General features: G+C 35.3%; 1 protein-coding gene across 2 annotated transcripts in view; it reads left to right on the top strand.

Moving 5' to 3' along the window:
• Positions 1-20,758, top strand: part of ARHGAP12 (Rho GTPase activating protein 12) — a 123,486-nt gene that overhangs the window by 72,580 nt on the left and 30,148 nt on the right. The window contains exons 7-9 of one of the 2 annotated variants that reach the window (XM_032395835.1): positions 463-543; positions 11,730-11,855; positions 15,775-15,849. In XM_032395835.1, the coding sequence (XP_032251726.1) occupies positions 463-543; positions 11,730-11,855; positions 15,775-15,849 (282 nt within the window). The remainder of the gene's footprint in view (positions 1-462; positions 544-11,729; positions 11,856-15,774; positions 15,850-20,758) is intronic. The other variant, XM_032395836.1, reaches the window with a different exon arrangement.

Raw genomic sequence — 20,758 nt, 5'->3', positions numbered from 1 at the left:
GAGGTAATTCCTAAGGGCTTGCATGAAGTTTGGCTTAAATTGTTCAGTAGTTTTATATTTGAAGATTTAAAAAAAATTCTCTTTGTTCATTTCTCAACCCTGTTTTCAGAGTGAGTGTGGCACTGTGTCCAGTGTATATGTATATCTGTGTGTCTTTATGTTATATTTTCTTATGTTAAGTGGTGCTTGACATTGGAACTAGCTTGACACTGGAAGAAAGAGGAAATAAATTCACATTTAATATTGAGTTTACTTACTCTTACCAAACTTAAAATACAAATCTATTAGTATAAGTTTGTAAATTTTTTTTACGGTGTTCTTGAGGAAGTAGAATAAAATTCACAAGAAAAATGTCTAATATCTCTGGTTGTATAAGCTTAAACTCACTTTTACTTAAATTTAAAAAATAACACTTTTTTTGGTTTTTGTGTTTGTTGTTTTACATCTGTTTTGTTTTTGTAGTGGCTCAAGCATGTTGATGATCAAGGTAGACAATATTACTACAGTGCAGATGGATCTCGTTCGGAATGGGAATTGCCGAAGGTAATAAACCTTAACATTGAATTTCTATTTTAAAGCAGTAGATAAAATAATATCTGAAAATGGCCTCAGTAGATTTACTGTAAAATTTTTATTCAGCTTTTAAAAAGCGAAACTTTTTTTTTTTTTTTTTTTTTTTAAGATTTTATTTATTTATTTGAGAGAGAGAGAATGAGAGACAGAGAGCATGAGAGGGAGGAGGGTCAGAGGGAGAAGCAGACTCCCCGCCGAGCAGGGAGCCCGATGCGGGACTCGATCCCGGGACTCCAGGATCATGACCTGAGCCGAAGGCAGTCACTTAACCAACTGAGCCACCCAGGCGCCCTAAAAAGCGAAACTTTTTTTTTGGAATTTATTGAGAATCCTTTGGCTACATTTTTCTAAGATGTGTATGATCTTTGCTATATAATACTGATAATTCCTATTCAAAAATTCTTTTGGTTTAACTTGAAATCAGTTGTTCATCATTCCTAGAAATAAGAATTTCCTTCAGTGCCAATAAGGCCATCTTACATCTAGTCAACTTACATATATTGAATTTTCTACATGAGGTTAATCTTACATCTAATCTTTTTTTTTTTTAAGAGAAAAAAGCAACTCAGTATTCCAGTTTATTTTCGTATGTAAATATGTGTTGTAATTGTGTCAGTCATTAGCAGCATGTGCTGAGATTTTCTGGGGTTTCACTGGATACCTTTTTTCAGATAAGTACATCAGTGCTGAGTTTATCTTAAGGCAGTGGGTTTCAAAGTGGTCATGTGCTTGTCACTATTAGTATTGAGATAATTTTAAATGATATCTGAGCAAATGTTTAAATTTTAATTGATATTAAATGTTGATGTTTTAGAAAATGACAGTGTTAGTAGACATATCTATAGCGTTAGATAGACTTCAATTTTTAAAGAAATTGTCTTTTTGCCAAAGTAAGTCAATTTAAAGAAAAGTACTATTAGTATAAAGATACATGGATATAGAAAAAAAATCACTAGATGTTACTAACTTGAAGGTTGGAAAACACTGTCTAGTAAAGTAGTGATAATTGTGGTTTCTTCCTATGTGAATGTTATCTGGCCTGTATTTTATGAAATTGTAAGGCTTGATACTAGTATAATAAGATATACAGCCAGTACTCGATTATTAAGAACACCTTTGTGACCTATCTTGAGCTAGTAGCATAAGAACTCCATTATAAGTCTGAGAGCTTTTAAAATGCTAAGATACCAAGGAATGATGTAGGTTGCTATAATGCAAACTTGGCGCAGGGTTCAGGGGTCGGTGGTGAGGATAAAGGAAATAATAATTCTTTTGATTAATTTAGCTATAAGTACAGCCCCAGAATTTTCTTGTGTTAAAAAGCCTTGTCAGATCTTCAAATAAGCTTTTGTATTTCCATATTTTACATGTATTTTAGCATGTATTTTCACAAGTACTTTCTCTTTTGCCCAACTCAGCAGAAAAAAAAATTTTTTTAAATATTTTATTTATTTATTTGACAGAGAGATAGAGCACAAGTAGGCAGAGAGGCAGGCAGAAGGAGAAGGAGAAACAGGCTCCCCACTGAGCAGGGAGCCCGATGTGGGACTCGATCCCAGGACCCTGGGATCATGACCTGAGCCGAAGGCAGACACTTAACCAACTGAGCCACCCAGGCGCCCCAGAAAAAACTATTTTTAACCATTTTTTAATACTTTCAAAATGAGAAGTTGTATTAAAATTTTACATATAGACAATAGGATTGTTTTTTGAAAATAATGCTGTTTGCAACATAACATTAGTGTTATTGATGATAACTTTTATATTTTAATTACAAAACTCACATGCAAAGAGTTATGAAGATATATCACATTGTGGGCTTTTTTTTTTTTAAGGCTTAATTTTTTTAGAACAGTTACAGGTTTACAGTAAAAGTGAGACGAAGGTACAGAGATTTCTCTTATATCCCTAGTTCCTCCTACACATGCACAACCTCCCCCGTTATCAACATCACTCACCAGAATGGTCTATTCTTTACTAAGGATGAACCTACCTTGACATGTCATAATCACCCAAAGTCCATAGTCTACCTTAGGGTTCATTCTTGGTGTTGTATATTCTGTGGGTTTGGACAAATGTATACAGACATGTCTTTCATTATCATATCATACAAAGTATTTTCACTGCCCTAAAAATCCTCTGTTCACTACCTCCCCCAGCCCCTGCCAACCACTGATCTTTTTATTGTCTCCATGGTTTTGTCACATTGGTTTTGTTTTTTGTTTTTTTAAGATTTTATTTATTTATTTGATAGCATAAACAGGGGGAGTGGCAGGCAGAGGGAAAGGGAGAAACAGGCTTCCCACTGAGCAGAGACCCCAATGCTGGGCACCATCCCAGGACCCTGGGATCGTGACCTGAGCTGAAGGCGGATACTTAACTGACTGAGCCACCCAGGTGCCTGTCACATTGTTTTTATTTAAAATGAGCCAGGGGCGCCTGGGTGGCTCAGTCATTAAGTGTCTGCCTTCGGCTCAGGTCATGATCCCAGAGTCCTGGGATCGAGCCCCGCATCGGGCTCCCTGCTCCTCGGGAAGCCTGCTTCTGCCTCTCCCACTCTCCCTGCTTGTGTTCCTTCTCTCGCTGTCTCTCTGTCAAATAAATAAATAAAATCTTTAAAAAAAAAAAAATTAACCATAAAATAATACCAAGAATGAATAAAGACCCAAATAAAAATATATTAAAAGTGCCATAAATTGCTCCTCACATATTTCATGCTTGGAAGTTTTCTGTTATCACTCTTTAAAATTATGAAATATAATGCAGTAAAACATTCATGAATTTTTTCCATTTTCATCATTAATTAGTACTTTTGGAATCTGATTCTGCAGATAAAACCATATTTACCTTTTAAACTTTGAAGTTGTACCAACCCCTCAAAATCCTATAGTGTTTTATAAACCAGAGAATAGCAGTTGAATGATACTCTAGCAACAGTTTGGGTTTTTTTGTTTGTGAGGTGTTGGTTTTGTTTTGTTGTGGTTTTTTAGGGGGTCTTTTTGGTTGTTTGTTTCACAAAGAATTGGATATGAAATGGCCTAACTTTATTTTCCCAGTTTGTCTCTTAATAAAACTTTTTAGTGGGAAATAATATTCCAAGTTTAATATGGCTATTTTCAACCTTCAGGAGAAAAGATAAGATTAACAATATTTTTATTTGTGAATGAACTGGGAAGAAATTATAGAATACATCAGCTATTTTTCAAAACTGGTACCATTTATAAATACAATCCTATTTAGTGATTAAATTGGAAAGAAAAATCTTATGGATAGTGGGAGCCAAAATATGTAATACCTATGTGCTGGGAAAGGAATATATATGTGGGGATATAACTATTCAATATTGAAAACTATGTGACATTGATTGGTTCTATTGGGCTTCTAAAATACGCATTCAGATTTTGACTTAAAGATACCAGAAGATAAATCTGCTGAAGGTTTAGTTCATTGAAAATGATTTAGATTATAGAAGAACAATATTTTATTAATATAATAATTAAATAATTTAAACATATGAAATTTTTGTTCCACTTGACAAATTCTAATTGTAGCTCCTATCAGTACCTCAACATTTGAGTTGTAGAAGAATCTTTTGTTGTATTGCATCTTCCTTCATAGTAGTTTCTGACTGCGTGGAGTACTGAGATCAAACACAAGACTTCTTTTGAGTGATTTGTCCCAGGTCGGGGTCCATTGAAAGAAAAGGCTTCCTGGATGACCCTATATAAGGAGCAATTTGGAACCTATACTTAACTCATAGCTAAATATTTCTATTTGTTTTTGTATTAACTCCTATACTCTCCCTGGTCGGAAGACTTATAGGTTCAACATTAAGATACCTACTTGTGGAGATGTCCTGGGTGAAAGAAATAAAGAACTGAGTCATATCAAAACCTTTCAGGGTAGTTCCACAACAGTGGAAATGGATGCTGATTGTGATCATTGTTGAGCCATTAGTTTTGTGGTATTAACTCATTTTCTGCCACCATTTGCCACTTAGGATAAAGTCAGAACGGGCAGTTTCTTGAACTTCTAATTAAATTGAATGTGGGGAGAAGGTTTGATTTGGGTACAGTGGGAATGAGGAAATAAGGCAAAATGTTTTAGAACCTCTACTTAGTAAATCCAAAATAAGTTCTGTCAGATGGTTTTGTAACTCCCAGTGCAGATATTAGAAACTTAGCTACTGTTTTCTGAGTACATCTTTGGTGGTCAGCACTGTATAGATGTTATCATGAATGCAAATGCACAGGGCATGGTCTTTATCCTCAAGGAGTTTGCTATAAATCTGGAAAGAAGAAGCATGTACATATGACAGCTAAGTGAGACAAAATATGTACACACATACATTTATGCATACCTAGCTCTAGATAAGGTGTGGGTGAAGGGGACCATAAAACTAGACTAGAGGAAGGACTGGGAGGGAAAAATAAGGATGAATTAAAAGAGAACAAAACAAAACATCTCCCACTCAAAATGAGTCTGGTATTCAAAATTCCAAGTAAAACACATGAAGAACCCAATGCTAATATAAACATGAAAAAAATCAAGAATCAGAACATTGTACTCCAGTTGAAATTAATTTTGTTAATAACTTAAATACAGACTTTAAATATATTGTAGATGTCTGGAGTTAAATGAAGGCTTTCATTTCAAAAGAACAAGAAGGGCAACCCTCTTGGGTACCTTCCTCTTCGGGAGCTTTGTGCTATCACTCAGTAAACTTTGCTTTGCTGCGCACCAAAAAAATAAAATAAAAAATAAAAACAAGAAATTATGAAAAATAAAAACAAATGATATCTGAATAGGTGAATATGATGAAAAATAGAAATATTTCAGATGAAAAAGCTAGTATTAAAAAGTGCAATTAAAAAGTGCAGTCAGTAGTATAAACTACAGACAGAAGGGCAGAAAGATAATAAATACTAAAGCGTAGTTAAGAGAAATGAAAGATGGGTGGGAAGTTTCCTATATTCGTAAACTAGGAATTCCAGAGGAGAGAATGGATGAAAGATGGGGAAATAATATTTAAAAATATAATTTCTAGGAATTTTCTAAAACTGAAGGAAAGCATGAGTCTATAACTGGAAAATATGCCTTAAATACTGACCAGGATAAATAAAAATAAATTTATATGTTGACAAGTTTTACTGGATGTGCAGAACTTCAATATAGGGAGACAATTATAACAGCTATCAAAGGGTAAAAGACCAGATTACCTGCTCTGATAGATTGCATCTTTGGATCCGTTCTTTACCCATTCCTGTATCAGTGCTCTTTGCTGTTTACCTTTGTAGAGGCCTCCCACTGTGGGTGGGAGTATATTCTGCTGTTACCTGAGTCATATGACTTGCTTTCCCTGATGATTTGTGAGCAAATGTATCACAAAGTATAGTATTGAAATGGGCATGTGCACTAAAAAATATAATTAAAAATTAAAAATTTAATTAAAAAATTTTTTAAAGATTTTATTTTTTTGACAGAGAGAGACACAGCAAGAGAGGGAACACAAGCAGGGGGAGTGGGAGAGGGAGAAGCAGGCTTGCCTCTGAGCAGGGAGCCCGATGCAGGGCTCCATCCCAGGACCCTGGGATCATGACCTGAGCCGAAGGCAGACGCTTCACCGACTGAGCCATCCAGGCGCCCCAAAAAAATTTAATTAAAAATTAAAAAATGAACAGAGCTTCAGAGATCTTTGGGAAAATACAAAAGACCTAACATTCATTTCATTGGAGTTCTAGAAGAAGAAGAGAAAGAGTGTGAGGTTGAAAAATACTTGCAGAAACAATGTTTGAAAACATCCCAAATTTGGCAAAAGACCAACAGAAATCAAGAAGTTGAGCAACACCTAATAAACAGGATAGACCTAAAGAAATCCATCTAGACACATAGTACTCAGATTTCTGAGAACTAAAGACTCCCCCTTTTCTTCCCCCCTAAAATAATCTTGAAAGCAGCTTGATGAAACAACACAGTACCTATAGGGTAATAATGATTTGAAGGGCAGTGGATGTCTTATCAGAAATCATGAAGCCGGAAGGAAGTGTATAACATTTTTCAGATGCTGAAAGAAAAAACTGTAAACCCATAATTGTACATCCAACAAAAATGCCCTTCAGGAATGAAAGTAAAATAAAGACATTTTCAAATGAAAGTAAACTAAGAGGTTTATTACCAGCATCATGTTCTCAGACAATTGCTGTAGGAAGTCCTTCACACAGAAGGGAAATGATAACTGAAGAAAACCTGAAACATCAGGAATGAAGAAAGTACAATGGAAAGGGTGAATATCTGAGGAGACTTGTCTTGAGTTTTAAAGATTGTTTGACATTCAAAACAAAAATTGAAACATTTCTGAAGTACTCATTGTAGGTAGAGATGATACTTATACCGTAAAGAGGGGAGAGTGAAGAGATGTAGTTGTTGGTAAGATTTCTGCATTTCATTTGAAATCGTGAAAGGTTGATACTGTTAGACTGTGATAAATTAAGCATGTGAATTGTAATCCCTAGAACAAGCACTAAAAAACTAACAAAATATAGACTCAAGAAACTATAGATGAATTAAAATGTAATAGTAAAAACTTTTCAAGTGGCCCACAGGAAGGCGGGAAAGGAGAAACTCAAATGAATAACAGGATAGAAAATAGAATGGCAGACTTGAATCCTAATGTATATAATTACATTAAATGTCTAAACACACCTGTTAAAAATTTTTCAGAAGTGGCGCCTGGGTGGCTCAGTCGTTAAGCGTCTGCCTTCAGCTCAGGTCATGATCCCAGGGTCCTGGGATCGAGCCCCGCATCGGGCTCCCTGCTCCGCGGGAGGCCTGCTTCTCCCTCTCCCACTCCCCCTGCTTGTCTTCCTTCTCTCGCTGTGTCTGTCTCTGTCAAATAAATAAATAAAATTAAAAAAAAATATATTTAAAAATTTTTCAGAAATGATAAAAAACCATGACCCACTATTTGCTTCTACAAGAAAATCATTTCAGATGTAGTGCTGTATTACATCATGCTAAAGGTTATTTGTCAAATAATCTACAGTAAATTTCATACTTAATTGTGAAGTTACAGAAGCTTTCTCATTAGAATTAGGAACTAGATTTGAACTTTTTAAAATCACTGCTTCTATTCAACAGTAAAGTAAAAATTGAGAAGAGATACAGTTGTTTTGATTATTAGAAAAATCAAGAGAATTTACAAACTCAAAGCTGTTGAGTTGCTGGATATAAAATCAACATAAAAACTACCCATCTTTTGGGGTGCGTGGGTGGCTCAGTCAGTTAAGTGTCTGCCTTCAGCTCAGGTCATGATCCCGAGGTCCTGGGATTGAGCCCTGTGTCAGGCTCACAGCTCAGCGGGGAGTCTGTTTCTCCCTCTGCCTCTCCCCTTGGCTTTGTGCTCTCTCTTTTTTTCTCTCTCTCTCACTCTCTCTAGAGAATAAATAAATAAAATGTTAAAAAAAAAAAAAACTACCCATCTCTCTAGTAAAAAGTGAGGCTTGAGATGTGACAAATAAATTTCATTACCAGCAGTAGCAGTAGGAAGAGTTGTAACTAAGAATATGCCTATTAAAGGTTTGTAAGATCTTTTTTTTTTAAAGATTTTATTTATTAGCAAGAGAGAGAGCTTGTGCGCAAGCATGAGTGGGGGGAGGGGGAGAAGGAGAGAGAGAAGCAGACTCCCCGCTGAGCAAGGAGCCTGATGTGGGGCTTGATCCCAGGACACTGAGATTATGACCTGAACCGAAGGCAGACACTTAACCGACTGAGCCACCCAGGTGCTCTGGTGTGTAAGATCTTAAGAAAATTTCAGAGCTGAATTGAAGGACGTAAAACCTGAATGAATGGTGCAATATACCATTATGATTTTGGATTGGGAGGCTCAGTGTTATAGCAGTGTCCACATTAATTTATAAGTTCACTGTATTTCCATTTACTTTCTCCCTCTCCACCTTTTTGGGAACTGATGCTAAATTTTATTTACAAACAAAGGTCTATGAAGAACCCAAAGTATTCCTGAAAATGGGTGGGGCATGTGAGGGATGGGCTTCTTGTTACGGTGATTAAGATGGGATAGTAAGAGCACACATATAGAGAAATAGACCAGTTTAGAAATAAACCAGAATAGAAAGCTTACATGTAACATCACAAATCAATGGATTAAGCATGGAGTCTGCTATAAATGTTGCTAAGATTTTTGGTTATTCACGTGAAAAATGAAGTGTAGATCCCTTTTTTTAAAAGGTTTTATTTATTTGACAGAGACAGCTAGAGAGGGGAACACAAGCAGGGGGAGTGGGAGAGGGAGAAGCAGGCTCCCAGCTGAACAAGGAGCTGGATGTAGGGCTCGATCCCAGGACCCTAAGTTCATGACCTGAGCCGAAGGCAGACGCTTAATGACTGAGCCACCCAGGCGCCCCTGACATGTAGATCTTGACCTCACTTCACACTTAATGATTAATTCCAGGTAGATCAGAGATGTAAATGTAATAAGCAAATTCTAAAGGCTACAGAAGGATATATAAAAACTATCTTTGACTTCAGAGTGGGAAGGATTTCTTAAAACTATAATAAGGAAAAACTATAAAAGGAAAGATTGACAGATGTGATTACATCAAATTAAACAAAAATACTTTCTAATATAAAAAGTACCATACACAAAGGGAAAAAGCTGAGCTATAGACTAGGAGAAGGTATATTCAACTCATGTAGCTTACAAAAATGCTTTGAAGCCAAAATACATCAAGAACTTCCTGGTCCTTTCTTTTCTGTAAGAGTAAAAAAAAGCCCAGTTGAAATTGGGCAAAATACATGACTAAGCAATACCGGAAGAGGAAATACATGAAATAAATATGTGAAAAGGTGTCCAAATTTACAGGTAATCAGAAAATGTAAATTAAAACAACAAGCTAACATTTCACTTCTCACATTTTTTTAATGTGTATGTGTACTTAACCTTTATTTTATATACACCAACGCATATAAATTCAGTAGTACCAAATAAGGTTGTGCAAACCAATCTGTTCTGCTGGTAGAAGTGTAAATTAGTATTACTGCTTTAGACATGTCCATTTATAGCAAAACGGTTAAATTGTATCTACATACAATGTAATATATATAGCAGTGAAAATATAAGTTAGAACTGCATACTCATCAGCATGGATATGCTTTGTAAAATAACATATTGAATGCAAAAAGCAAATTGAAGAATGATGCATGTGGTAGGACTCCATTTATAAAAACTCTACAAGTATGTGTATTTATAGATAAATAAGTATATATTAAAGTGTGATGACAGTGTTGACCATTGAGTTCTGTGGTGCTACTGGGGAAAAGAGGGAGAGGAATGGAATCTGGAAGATATATTCAGAGGGCATCTAATAGGTCTATATTTTCTTTCTTTCTTTTTTTTTTTTAAGGTACCTAAAGCAATTGTTTTATATTAGATACGCTAAAACTCGATGGTGGGTTTTCATTATAGTCTTTATTCTTTTGTATATGTTTGAAATAATTCAAATAAAAATTCATCTAAAATTCTTAAAAAATGGTATTTTTAAAGGGATTAGAAAAGTTTGGTTTTTTGGGGGGAAAAGTTTTAAACTTAGCCATCTTGTTAACTAGACTATATTTTATATCTGACATTTTATTTATACTTTGTTTTTGTGAATATACTGTTGCCTGGTAAAACTACCAGCACATTTATCATTGTGATTATTGCCCAGTTTAGTTTCACATTATTTTTGTTTCCACATAGAAAGGATTTCTAAACAACTGTACTAATTACAAAGCTCATAAGCTAAGGTAGTTGTATCTGTTAAAGTTCATACACATGTGTTTACACAACTATACATTTTAATTATTGCTAATGATGATTCTATTGAAAATATAGCTCTGTTTAGGTCTCTTTTCACTAAGAGATTTCTGGCACAGAATTTTTTGAGGGGTAGCCTTTAAGTTTCATCTTTGTTCATCCTAGAAATGATCCCTTTGTGAACTTCTGTGATGAATTTTAAGATTGCTGTTTGTTAAGCAGCGGTAATTTAAAAGCAAATGCCATATGTGATTGCCTAGCTTTGGCAAATTTTAATGTGAAGAATGAAGTAACAGATTTGGGAGATAGTTTGGGGGGTGTGTGTAGCCTCATTTTGGGGAGTAAAGAAATGGCATAGTGTGGAGAAAGATGTTGGAAGATTTTTTTTTAATATTAAAAACATTCTTAATTTTACTGAAATTCTAATGAATCATTAAAATTTTAAGATTTACTGGGCTTTTTAGGGGTGGGAGAAGTAGATAGGTATTAGGTATCCTTTGCTTTCAGGAGAAGAATATAGCCTTTAATTTTCTTTTGTCATTTAATTATTTATAATTTATTAAAATAGGCTGTATAAAACAGCATACCTCTTAAACCTCACATTTCTGAAATGTTTATGCTTGGTGATCAATCTACTTGACATTTCAAACACATGATTTAATTATTGATAATGTGTTCTTAATTTTAGATGTTATGGGGGAGCAGTTATTATCTATTCTTTGTACACAACTGATATATTCAGGATTGGTCTTTCAAACTAGAACTGTTTCTGCCTTCTGACCTGGTTATGTTTCACAACTTCAGAGAAACAAATAATAGTATGTTTGGCCTATAAATGAAAGCAAAAACAAACAACCCTTTAAATGTGGGGATACTGTTGTATATGTAATCATCATTTTTAAAACCTAAACCAAAAATTGGACTCGTGGATTTTCAAGGTAGAAGGAACCTTAAAAAAAATAGTTTGTCCAATGACCTCATTTTATAAATTATGATAACTAATATCTTATTGGGAACCCACTATTAGGGCAATATTTGGCCTTTTTTATACTGCTTAATTTTTATAACACGTCTGTGAATGAGATGATATTTCTGTTATGTCTGTTTTACAGTTGATGAAACTGAGACATAGGGAGACTAAATATTTTGCCAAAGTAACGGTAACTTGGTCTCTCCAACACCAAAATCTTTGATCATCTCAGTTGGGCCACAACGTGGTCAAGGATGAGAAAACAGGCCAGCAAAATTCCTGTGATGAACTTTGCTGAACATCAAATGTCATGTTTAGATTCCACTTTTGTTTCTATTATTTATGAGGTTTTTTTGTTGTTGTTTGTTTTTTTAGTATAATGCTTCATCCCAGCAGCAAAGAGAAATAATTAAAAGTAGAAGCCTGGACAGGCGGCTGCAAGAACCAATTGTATTAACAAAGTGGAGACATAGCACCATTGTGTTGGACACTAATGACAAGGTAGAACTTCTTGAGAAAATCTGTTGAGAATATTGAATGTTCTTTTTATTCTTTATTTTCCTTAGCTGCATCTCATACTTTGGTAACTATTGTTTTATTGTGTATAGCGTCAGTTTGTCCTGGAATGGGTTTAGGTTTTGTAGTTTATCGATTTTTGCACAGTGGACTGACTCACCTGTGGCTTAATAATGTGTATATTTGAGCCTAGGAGGTGGTAGATATTTTTGATAATCCTGTTAGCAAAACCCAGTCATATATCTGTTATTGTTTGTCTTCAGTCTCTGGGAGGCTTTACTAGTAAAGACATTTAATTAATTTCTTCATCCTGTGGGAGAATTGGAATCCCACTCTTCTGTTTCCCTAATTGTTCTCTGCACAAAGGACTTCTTTTATTAATCTGAGAAGTAATGTTCTCTGTTTCAAATAAGGGATAAATTTTGATGCAAACATCAGAATGGAAAACCCATAAAGTTTTTACCTTCCATGTGACTTTTTATGTTGTAGCTTCATTTTGGGGATGGAGTAGGAAATGCGTATGAATTTGTAGAACATTAGCCATACTAATGTAAAAATGTGAGGGTGGTGGTAACACTCTAAAAACCGTATTATTATTATTATTTTTTATGTTATGTTAATCACCATACATTACATCATTAGTTTTTGATGTAGTGTTCCATGATTCATTGTTTGCATATAACACCCAGTGCTCCATGCAGAACGTGCCCTCTTTAATACCCATCACCAGGCTAACCCATCCTCCCACCCCCCTTCTAAAAACCTTATTTTAAAAAGATATTTGTCACTGGGGACTCTCTTTTTGTTTTACCATCAGACTTCTCTTTTGGCATAATTAACAGGTTTCTTACATTTTCAGGTGTGTTAGTGGAAACAGAATGAACTTTCTTAAGGCATATTTCTCTATGTTTGGGTACTTTCACTTGTAAATTCCTTTATAAATTATCTCAATCAGTCCAAACAAGTTTGTTTTTTAGTGACTGTAATGCTGGTTTTCATGAAATTAAATGGAAGACTTTTTGTGCAGCTGTAGAAAAGGTCTACACACATTGTGTATAAGATAGACTAATAGAACAACAGTGAAAGTAGTAGACCAGTTTGTAATTTATATTTTGTAAGGATAATATGTGATTTGAATGTAGAGGGCATATCAAAGGAAATCTGGAATCTGCTATTGAAGAATACTTGAAAATATTTAGCATTGAGAATAACATGAGTAGCTAAGATTCCTAGAGATTTGAATGGAAAATTCATTTAACTCCAGGAACCAGATTACAATTGAGTGTACACAGAAGGCTTGTAAATGTTGTCATATATAATGCTCTAATGCAAAAGCCATTGTTGAACCAACTCCACTGCCTCTTCGTTTTAAAAACAAAAGGGATGATTATTTTGCTGATGTAGACTTATAATTTCTTACTCTTTTAAAATCTTTTTTGAGATTTATTTTCAGTCTGTTATTAGAATAACTTGCCTGAAGTTCTCATGACATTTCTTTTTATAATCTGAGTGTTTCAGAGTTGTGAGAGCATGATTTTCTTGAGACCAGAGATTGACTTTTTTTTTTTTTTTTTTTTAAAGATTTTATTTATTTATTTGAGAGAGAGAATGAGAGAGAGCACATGAGAGCGGGGAGGGTCAGAGGGAGAAGCAGACTCCCTGCCGAGCAGGGAGCCCGATGCGGGACTCGATCCAGGGACTCCAGGATCATGACCTGAGCCAAAGGCAATCGCTTAACCAACTGAGCCACCCAGGCGCCCTGACTTATTTTTGGTGGAAATGTTTTGTTTTTTACCTGCACCTTAACCTTTATAAATGGAATCCTAGATAAAGTAAACTTTTCTGTTTATTATCACCACCTACTATATATGTTTTTAAGATTTGAGGTTATGGGGCGCCAGGGTGGCTCAGTCGTTAAGCGTCTGTGTTTGACTCAGGTCGTGATCCCGGGTCCTGAGGTCCTGGGATCGAGCCCCGCATCGGGCTCCCTGCTCGGCGGGGAGCCTGCTTCTCCCTCTCCCACTCCCCCTGCTTGTGTTCCCTCTCTTGCTGTGTCTCTCTCTGTCAAATAAATAAATAAAATCTTAAAAAAAAAAAAAAAAAGATTTGAGGTTATGAAAGAGGGACTGTACCTGAATAAACTAGCTGACCAATGTCTTATGAGGGTTAAAGGGTGTGTAACTTGAAATGTAATAAAGAAACCTAATACTATGTAGCAAATATTGTTCTGATGATATAAGTCCTAATTCAGTTGTCAGACAACACTGGAGGAGGTAGATGTGTATGTCTGTGTGTGTGTATATGTGTGGGTGCATCTGTTTCTGCCTATGTATGGTTTTTACTAAAATCTGCTAGTTGTAGGCATTTAAAATACATTTAGATATGCACATAAATTTAGAAATATACATGAATATATGTGGGAAATCCTTGTTATAGGAATTATAATTGTTGTACTTACATTTTTCCTCCATTTGCTGTGGTTTTTATTTCTATAGGACTGATAATCCCATGAAAAATAAATTGTGATTACCATTCACTTATTTTCTACTTTGTGGGTCATCAGATCTTTCTTTCATCTTTTTTCCAAGCTTTTAGTATTAGACACTCCTAGAAGTCAAGAAATCGAAAAGTGAAACATCTGAAGTGGTCAGAAAAAAAATACTTAAATGAGGCTATACTGGATTCGGATATTATGTATAATTTTTTTTGTAAAGGTATAATTTGATATGATTTTAATGTTTTCTTCACTAGTAGTATAGGCCTTGGATGTTTGATTTGTAAGGTTGTCCCTTCAAGGATTTCCCTGCTTTCACTGCTATCTAGCTTTTGTGTTTACAAATTTTATATGGTATAAACCTGAAGACTTTTTTCCAAGTGAATGGATATGGTGTTAATGGTTTGTGTATTGTGATTTAATACGAATACCCAGATTTGTTAACAGTACCTTGTCCAGTTTCATAAGCATGGTAAAGTAGACTGATAGAGATGTGGAGATGAATTTGCAAAGACATTATTTGGTTTATAAGAAAATTAATAATCGGTGTTGGCATATGATTTTTCTGATTTTCTTTTCCTGCGATTATTCAAAACATTTAGGATAATGGAAAAGATTTAAATGGAGCTTGGCTGTTGGTACCAAAAATGTGTTTTTTCAGTCTTGTCCTCTATGAAGAGTCTTACAAACATCTGTGGTAGAAATCACATAGTGTGTTTTAATGTTGACAAAGCAGAATTGCTTTTAAAATACACATTATTGATTTGCTCCTATTATATATTTTTGTAGGCTTAAACATTAAAACTTCTTTTTTTTCTGGTGAGTTATTAATCTTTAAAGTTTCTTCTTTGCATTTAAAAAAATCTCGCTTTTTTCCTAATAATTGGAAAGTTACCTGTAAATTACTTTAAATATTAATGCAATTTAATTAAATGTCTTACATAGCCATTGACTTAAATGAAGTTCTCATTCTGGCAGTTGCCACATCATTCCTGTGACTATTGGCTTGCCTAGTCCTGGGTATTCATACCGACTGCAACAGGAGCCAGTTCGTATGGTGACTTATATTTTTATCCCTAAGTGTTTAGATTTTACCTATTTTAAATGTGGTCAGTTCAGGCTGATAAAACATCATGGTTTTAAGGCAACATGCATCATTTCTTTTTATTAATTCTGTATGCAGTATTTAAATTAAACTATAATCAGCATAAAATATGCCATATTTCATAAACTTTCAGACAACTCTAGTTTGCAAATCAGTGTCATATTAGTTTCAGAGCTGAATGTAGAAAGGAAATAACTAGGAAAAGATTTTTTGAGCTTCCCTTATTAAGCTCTCCCACCGTGAATAAAGGGAGAAATGTAATGATATAAAATAGAGTAACATTTTTCATTACTTATTTCTTGTAGGAATCTCCAACTGCCTCAAAACCCTGCTTTCCTGAAAATGAATCTTCTCCCTCTTCACCAAAGCACCAAGATACAGTTAGTATGATAGCCTATAGTATAATATAGTCCAGTTATTTCAATCAGTTTCAATAAATTAATTTTCTCTAAATGTAATGTTTAAATATTTCCTGGGCTTCTGTTAACTTTCATTGGTTTTTCAGATACTAATCACAATTAAAATAGGTTTAAATTAAGAATTTAATCAGTTTTAGAGACTTAAAAGCCCCTTTTAATGCAAAATAGGGTATCTTCATGATTAATTTATATACCATATTTGTAAGTGACAAATTGATACTTGGTTTTTAAAAAATAAAAATCCCTGGAAAATGCTATCAAATTATACTTTAATCTTTTTTCCTCAGGCCAGCAGTCCAAAGGTAAGCAGTTTCCCTCCTTCTTAATGAGCACAGGTGTTCTATTCTTAAAATACAATGCCCAGTCTATGCCGGATGAATATTAGAGATCTGTATCTCAACTGTTAAGTTTGCTCTAAACTGAAAATCTCCAGTTGACTCTCTTCAGAGACCTGGTTTAACTTGGATGAAAGTTTACTTGATCTGTGTCTTTGTAGTCCCTCCTATCTTTCCCATAGTTGGCTGATTCTGCTATAACCCCTCAGTGGCTTTCCTTTTCTTTCAGGATGAAGGCCAAAATTTTTAATGAGGACTGTAAGACTGAGCATGCGCTGGCTCTTGACTGCCTCTCCAGCCTCGCCTCAGACTTCTTTTGTCCTCTTCTTCCCTCCTTGCTTGTTTTCCTCCAGCCGCATTGTACATCTTTCCTCAAAAGAGCCTGCTTTTCAGCTCAAGGTCCTGGTACATGTCATTCCTCTGCCCACTGAACCATTTCTCTCCCACATCTTTGCCTGTTAACGTCTGTTCATTCATTAGAGTTCAGTGCAGATTTTGCTTCCTTAGAGAATTTTATTCGAAATCTTCTGGATTTGGTCAGGTTTCTCTGTAATACTCTTTGTAGCATATAATTATATGTTACTTGATTATATTAAATAGAATAACACTTTTCATTTTTTATTTCTTGTAGAAACCTCAAACCCTCTCTTTGTATCCTTCTTCCCTACTAGACAAAGAAAAGCTTCATTAGCGCAGGAAGAGAGTAATCTCAGTAACTACTGTGTACCATATATTAGCTGTTCAGTAAATATTTATTGAATGAATAAATGAAACTTTTAAAGCTTTTTAAAAGACAAACTTTTATTGTTACTTCCTTATTTTATAAAACTGTAATAGACTTATTAATGGGATACTTCTGATTTTTTTTAGAGGCAAAGGTTTCCACAGATGTCATTTTATTTTTCTAACTCTCTTTCCATTCCCTAACTGAATCAGATTTTTTATGGTTCATATCACATGTTTTACACATTTCTTTCTGACATTGCTCAGGTGGTTCCCTCTGCCTACAATGGTCCTTGGCTTTTGTACACTTAGTTAGAAAAAAAATTTTTTTTAAGATTTTATATATTTGACACAGAGAAGAGAGAGAGCACAAGCAGGAGGGAAGGGGCAGAAGGAGAGGGAGAAGCAGGCTCCCCACTGAGCAGAGAGCCTGATGGGGGGCTCGATCCCAGGACCCTGAGATGAGGACCTGAGCTGAAGGCAGACACTTAACTGACTGAGGCACCCAGGTGCCCCAAAGTTAGAAAAGTTTTTAAGACTGACTCTTTAAGAGGCCTTGCTAGACTAACCTTAGCATAATAATGATCTCTTTGTCTTTTCCTGGATTTCCAAGTCACTTATCAAATAGTGTAAATGTTACCTCATGGACCCCCCTCATCTCCCTACTAAGGTTTTAAACTCCTGCTAAAGGATAGAGTAACTACTTTCCTCTTTTTTGTCTTTTGCATTATTTAACACTGTCCTGGGTACATAAACATTAAAGATGAAAGTGACCATGATTTTAGTGGTGGTGTCAAGAATTATTGTATGAATCTAAGGTGTTGTTACTACAGTACTCTTAACAATGCATCTAGAAAAAAACAGAAAACCTTTCTAACTTACTTTAAATATAGGTAATATGTAATTGCTAAGGAGACCTTTTATAAATTATATTTTGGTAAAAAGGAATCTTTAGGTTAGCCTAGAAACATGAATTTGCAAATGTTCCACATGGAGTTAAAAGGTCAATTTGCAAATTATTTCCCAAACCATTTACCCCTTTTCTCAAATTTGACAGCAGCTAGACCATCCTGGATTCACGATACCCCCTGCTGGCCACCACAGGGAACTGCCTCACCAGTATTTTTCTTTCATTGTTTTGTCTTAGAGTGAAAGATGAAATAGCTTTGTTCATTCTACCTGAGTCCATTCTTTTTTTCCCATAAACATACAACTCTGCTTTCCCGCTCCAGAGGGCACCTCTTCCATGCTGTCTTGCCCCTCTTCATTGAGGCTTTTTCCCTCCTTGACTTTTCCCTCTCTTGGCCCTTTGCTCCCTCCTATCAGCTTGTGCTGTTTCCACTGAGTCTCACCTGTTTTTCTCACTCTTACCCAGTTAATACAAGGAGATATCTTTTCCCTCTTTGTGAGTTAAAATCCTAAGCCTTAGTGGTAAGAAAAAGGAAGCTACAAATTTAGGAATGAAAATCCTGTAATCATTGTTAGCTATCTGATGTCATCTTAAAATCTCTGCAAATTGCCCATCTACCTCTTTAGTCTCTTCTGTTTTGTTTTTATAAAAAGCTTGATTGAAATGTAATTCATATACTGTGTGATTTGCCCACTTAAGTGTACAGTTAAGTGGTTGTTAGTATATTCAGATATGTGCAGCCGTCATCACAGTCAATTTTAGAATATTTTCCTCGCCTCAGGAAGAAACCACATTCTGTTTGGTATCACCTGTCTAACCTCCACGTCTCACCAAGCCCTGAACAACCAGGAATCTACTTTCTGTCTCACTGGATTTGCCTATTCTGGACATTTCATAAGAATAGAATCCTATAATATGCGGTCTTTTTTGACAGACTTTGTTCATTTAGCATGATGTTTTCATGTAAGCTCTTCTAATTAAACCAGATTTAAAATTCCATCCCTTAATACAAATTTTAAACATATTCATTTTTTTCTTGTTTCATTTCCAATTTTCAGATGCATTATTGTTATTTTTCATGGCCCCTTCAAATCCTTTTTTGAAATTCCCAGCATATACTTTTTAAAAAGATCAGTGTTCTATTTCTGTACAGTATGAGTACAGTGTGGGTTAAATAGGATTTTGTGGACTGATCTAAGAACCCAGTCTCTGTCCCAGTGTATCTATGACAGATGTGCATTTTATTTTTTAAAGTTTTTATTTAAATTCCAGTTAACATACAGTATTATATTAGTTTCAGGTGTACAATATAGTGATTCAACACTTCCATACACCTGGTGCTCATCACAAGTGCACTCTTTAATCCCCATCACCTATTGAATCCATCCACTCACCCACCTCCCCTCTGGTAACCCTCAGTTCGTTCTCTATAGTTAAGAGTCTGTTTCTTGGTTTGTCTTCTCTCTTTATTTTGTTAAATTCCACATATGAAATCATATGGTATTTGTTTTTCTCTGACTTAATTTGCTTAGTATAATACTCTCTCGCTCCATCCATGTCATTGCAAATGGCAAGATTTCATTCTTTTTTTATGGCTGAGTAGTACTCCACAGATAAATGTGCATTTTGAAGTTACCAGTCACTGAATACTGAGTAAAATTTAAGAATATATAATTTGGAAACTTGAGTTTTTGACCCTGTATTTCCAATTATGGTATTAAAATGCATTGGAGAGAAAAAAATGCATTGGAGAAAAGAATGTTTTAACACTTCCTTTAGCAAAAGTATTATGGACATAATAATTTTTTTTTCATTGAATAGAACCGTTCTAAAGCCTTTTTAAAAAACATGATTTAAACATCTGATTTTTTAAAACACTAGTTCTTTAAAATATGTATATATATATTTTTAAAGATTTTATTTATTTATTTGACAGAGACACACAGCGAGAGAGGGAACACAAGCAGGGGCAGAGGGAGAGGGAGAAGCAGGCTTCCCGCCGAGCAGAGAGCCCGATGCAGGGCTCGATCCCAGGACCCCAGGATCATGACCTGAGCTGAAGGCAGACGCTTAATGACTGAGCCACCCAGGCGCCCCTAAAATATATTTAAAAAAATTTTTTTTTAGAGAGGAGAGAGAGAGAAGGGGGGAGGGGCAGAGGGAGAGGGAGAGAGAGAATCTTAAGCAGGCTCCATGCTCAGCACAGAGCCCAACACAGGGCTTAACCTCATGACCCTGAGATCATGGCCTGAACCTAAATCAAGAGTCAGATGCTTAACCAACCGAGCCACCTACGTTCACCTAAAATATTTTTTTTTTATTGAGGTGAAATTTCAACAGAAAACTAGCTATTAACCATTTTAAAGTATACATTTAAATGGCATATAGTATATTTACAGAGTGTGCAGTGATCACTTCTACCTGGCTTCAGGACATTTTCATTACCTGAAAGGGCAACCCATTCCCATTAAGCATTCACCCCACATTTCCCCATCACCTTTCCTCTCCCCTGGCAACCACTAGTTTGTCTTCTCTCCTTGTCAACTTACCTGTTCTGGAAGTTGCATCACCTGGTTCTTCTTCAACCACTATATCACTGTGCAAAGTTACTCTGTATTAAAAAAAAATACTTACTGCATGATTAACTGAAGATAAGGATTTTGATGGGTTGTATTGATTTGGGTATATAATAATTGTTAGCCAAATTGGGAAATTCCTGTTTTACTAAATGAATGCAACATTGATTAGAAATTCTAGACCCTGCAGGGGCACCTGGGTGGCTCTGTTGGTTAAGCGGCCGACTCTTGATCTCAGCTCAGGTCTTGATCTCTCAGGGTTAGGAGTTCAAGCCTCACATTGGGCTCCATGCTGGGCATGGAGCCTACTTAAAAAAAAAAAAAAA

The sequence above is a fragment of the Phoca vitulina genome, unplaced genomic scaffold (assembly GCF_004348235.1).
Source record: "Phoca vitulina isolate PV1807 unplaced genomic scaffold, GSC_HSeal_1.0 scaffold88, whole genome shotgun sequence".
In the NCBI taxonomy this organism is placed as follows: Eukaryota; Metazoa; Chordata; class Mammalia; order Carnivora; family Phocidae; genus Phoca; species Phoca vitulina.
Note: the sequence above shows the minus strand (reverse complement) of the source record. Positions and strands in the feature narration are given on the sequence as shown.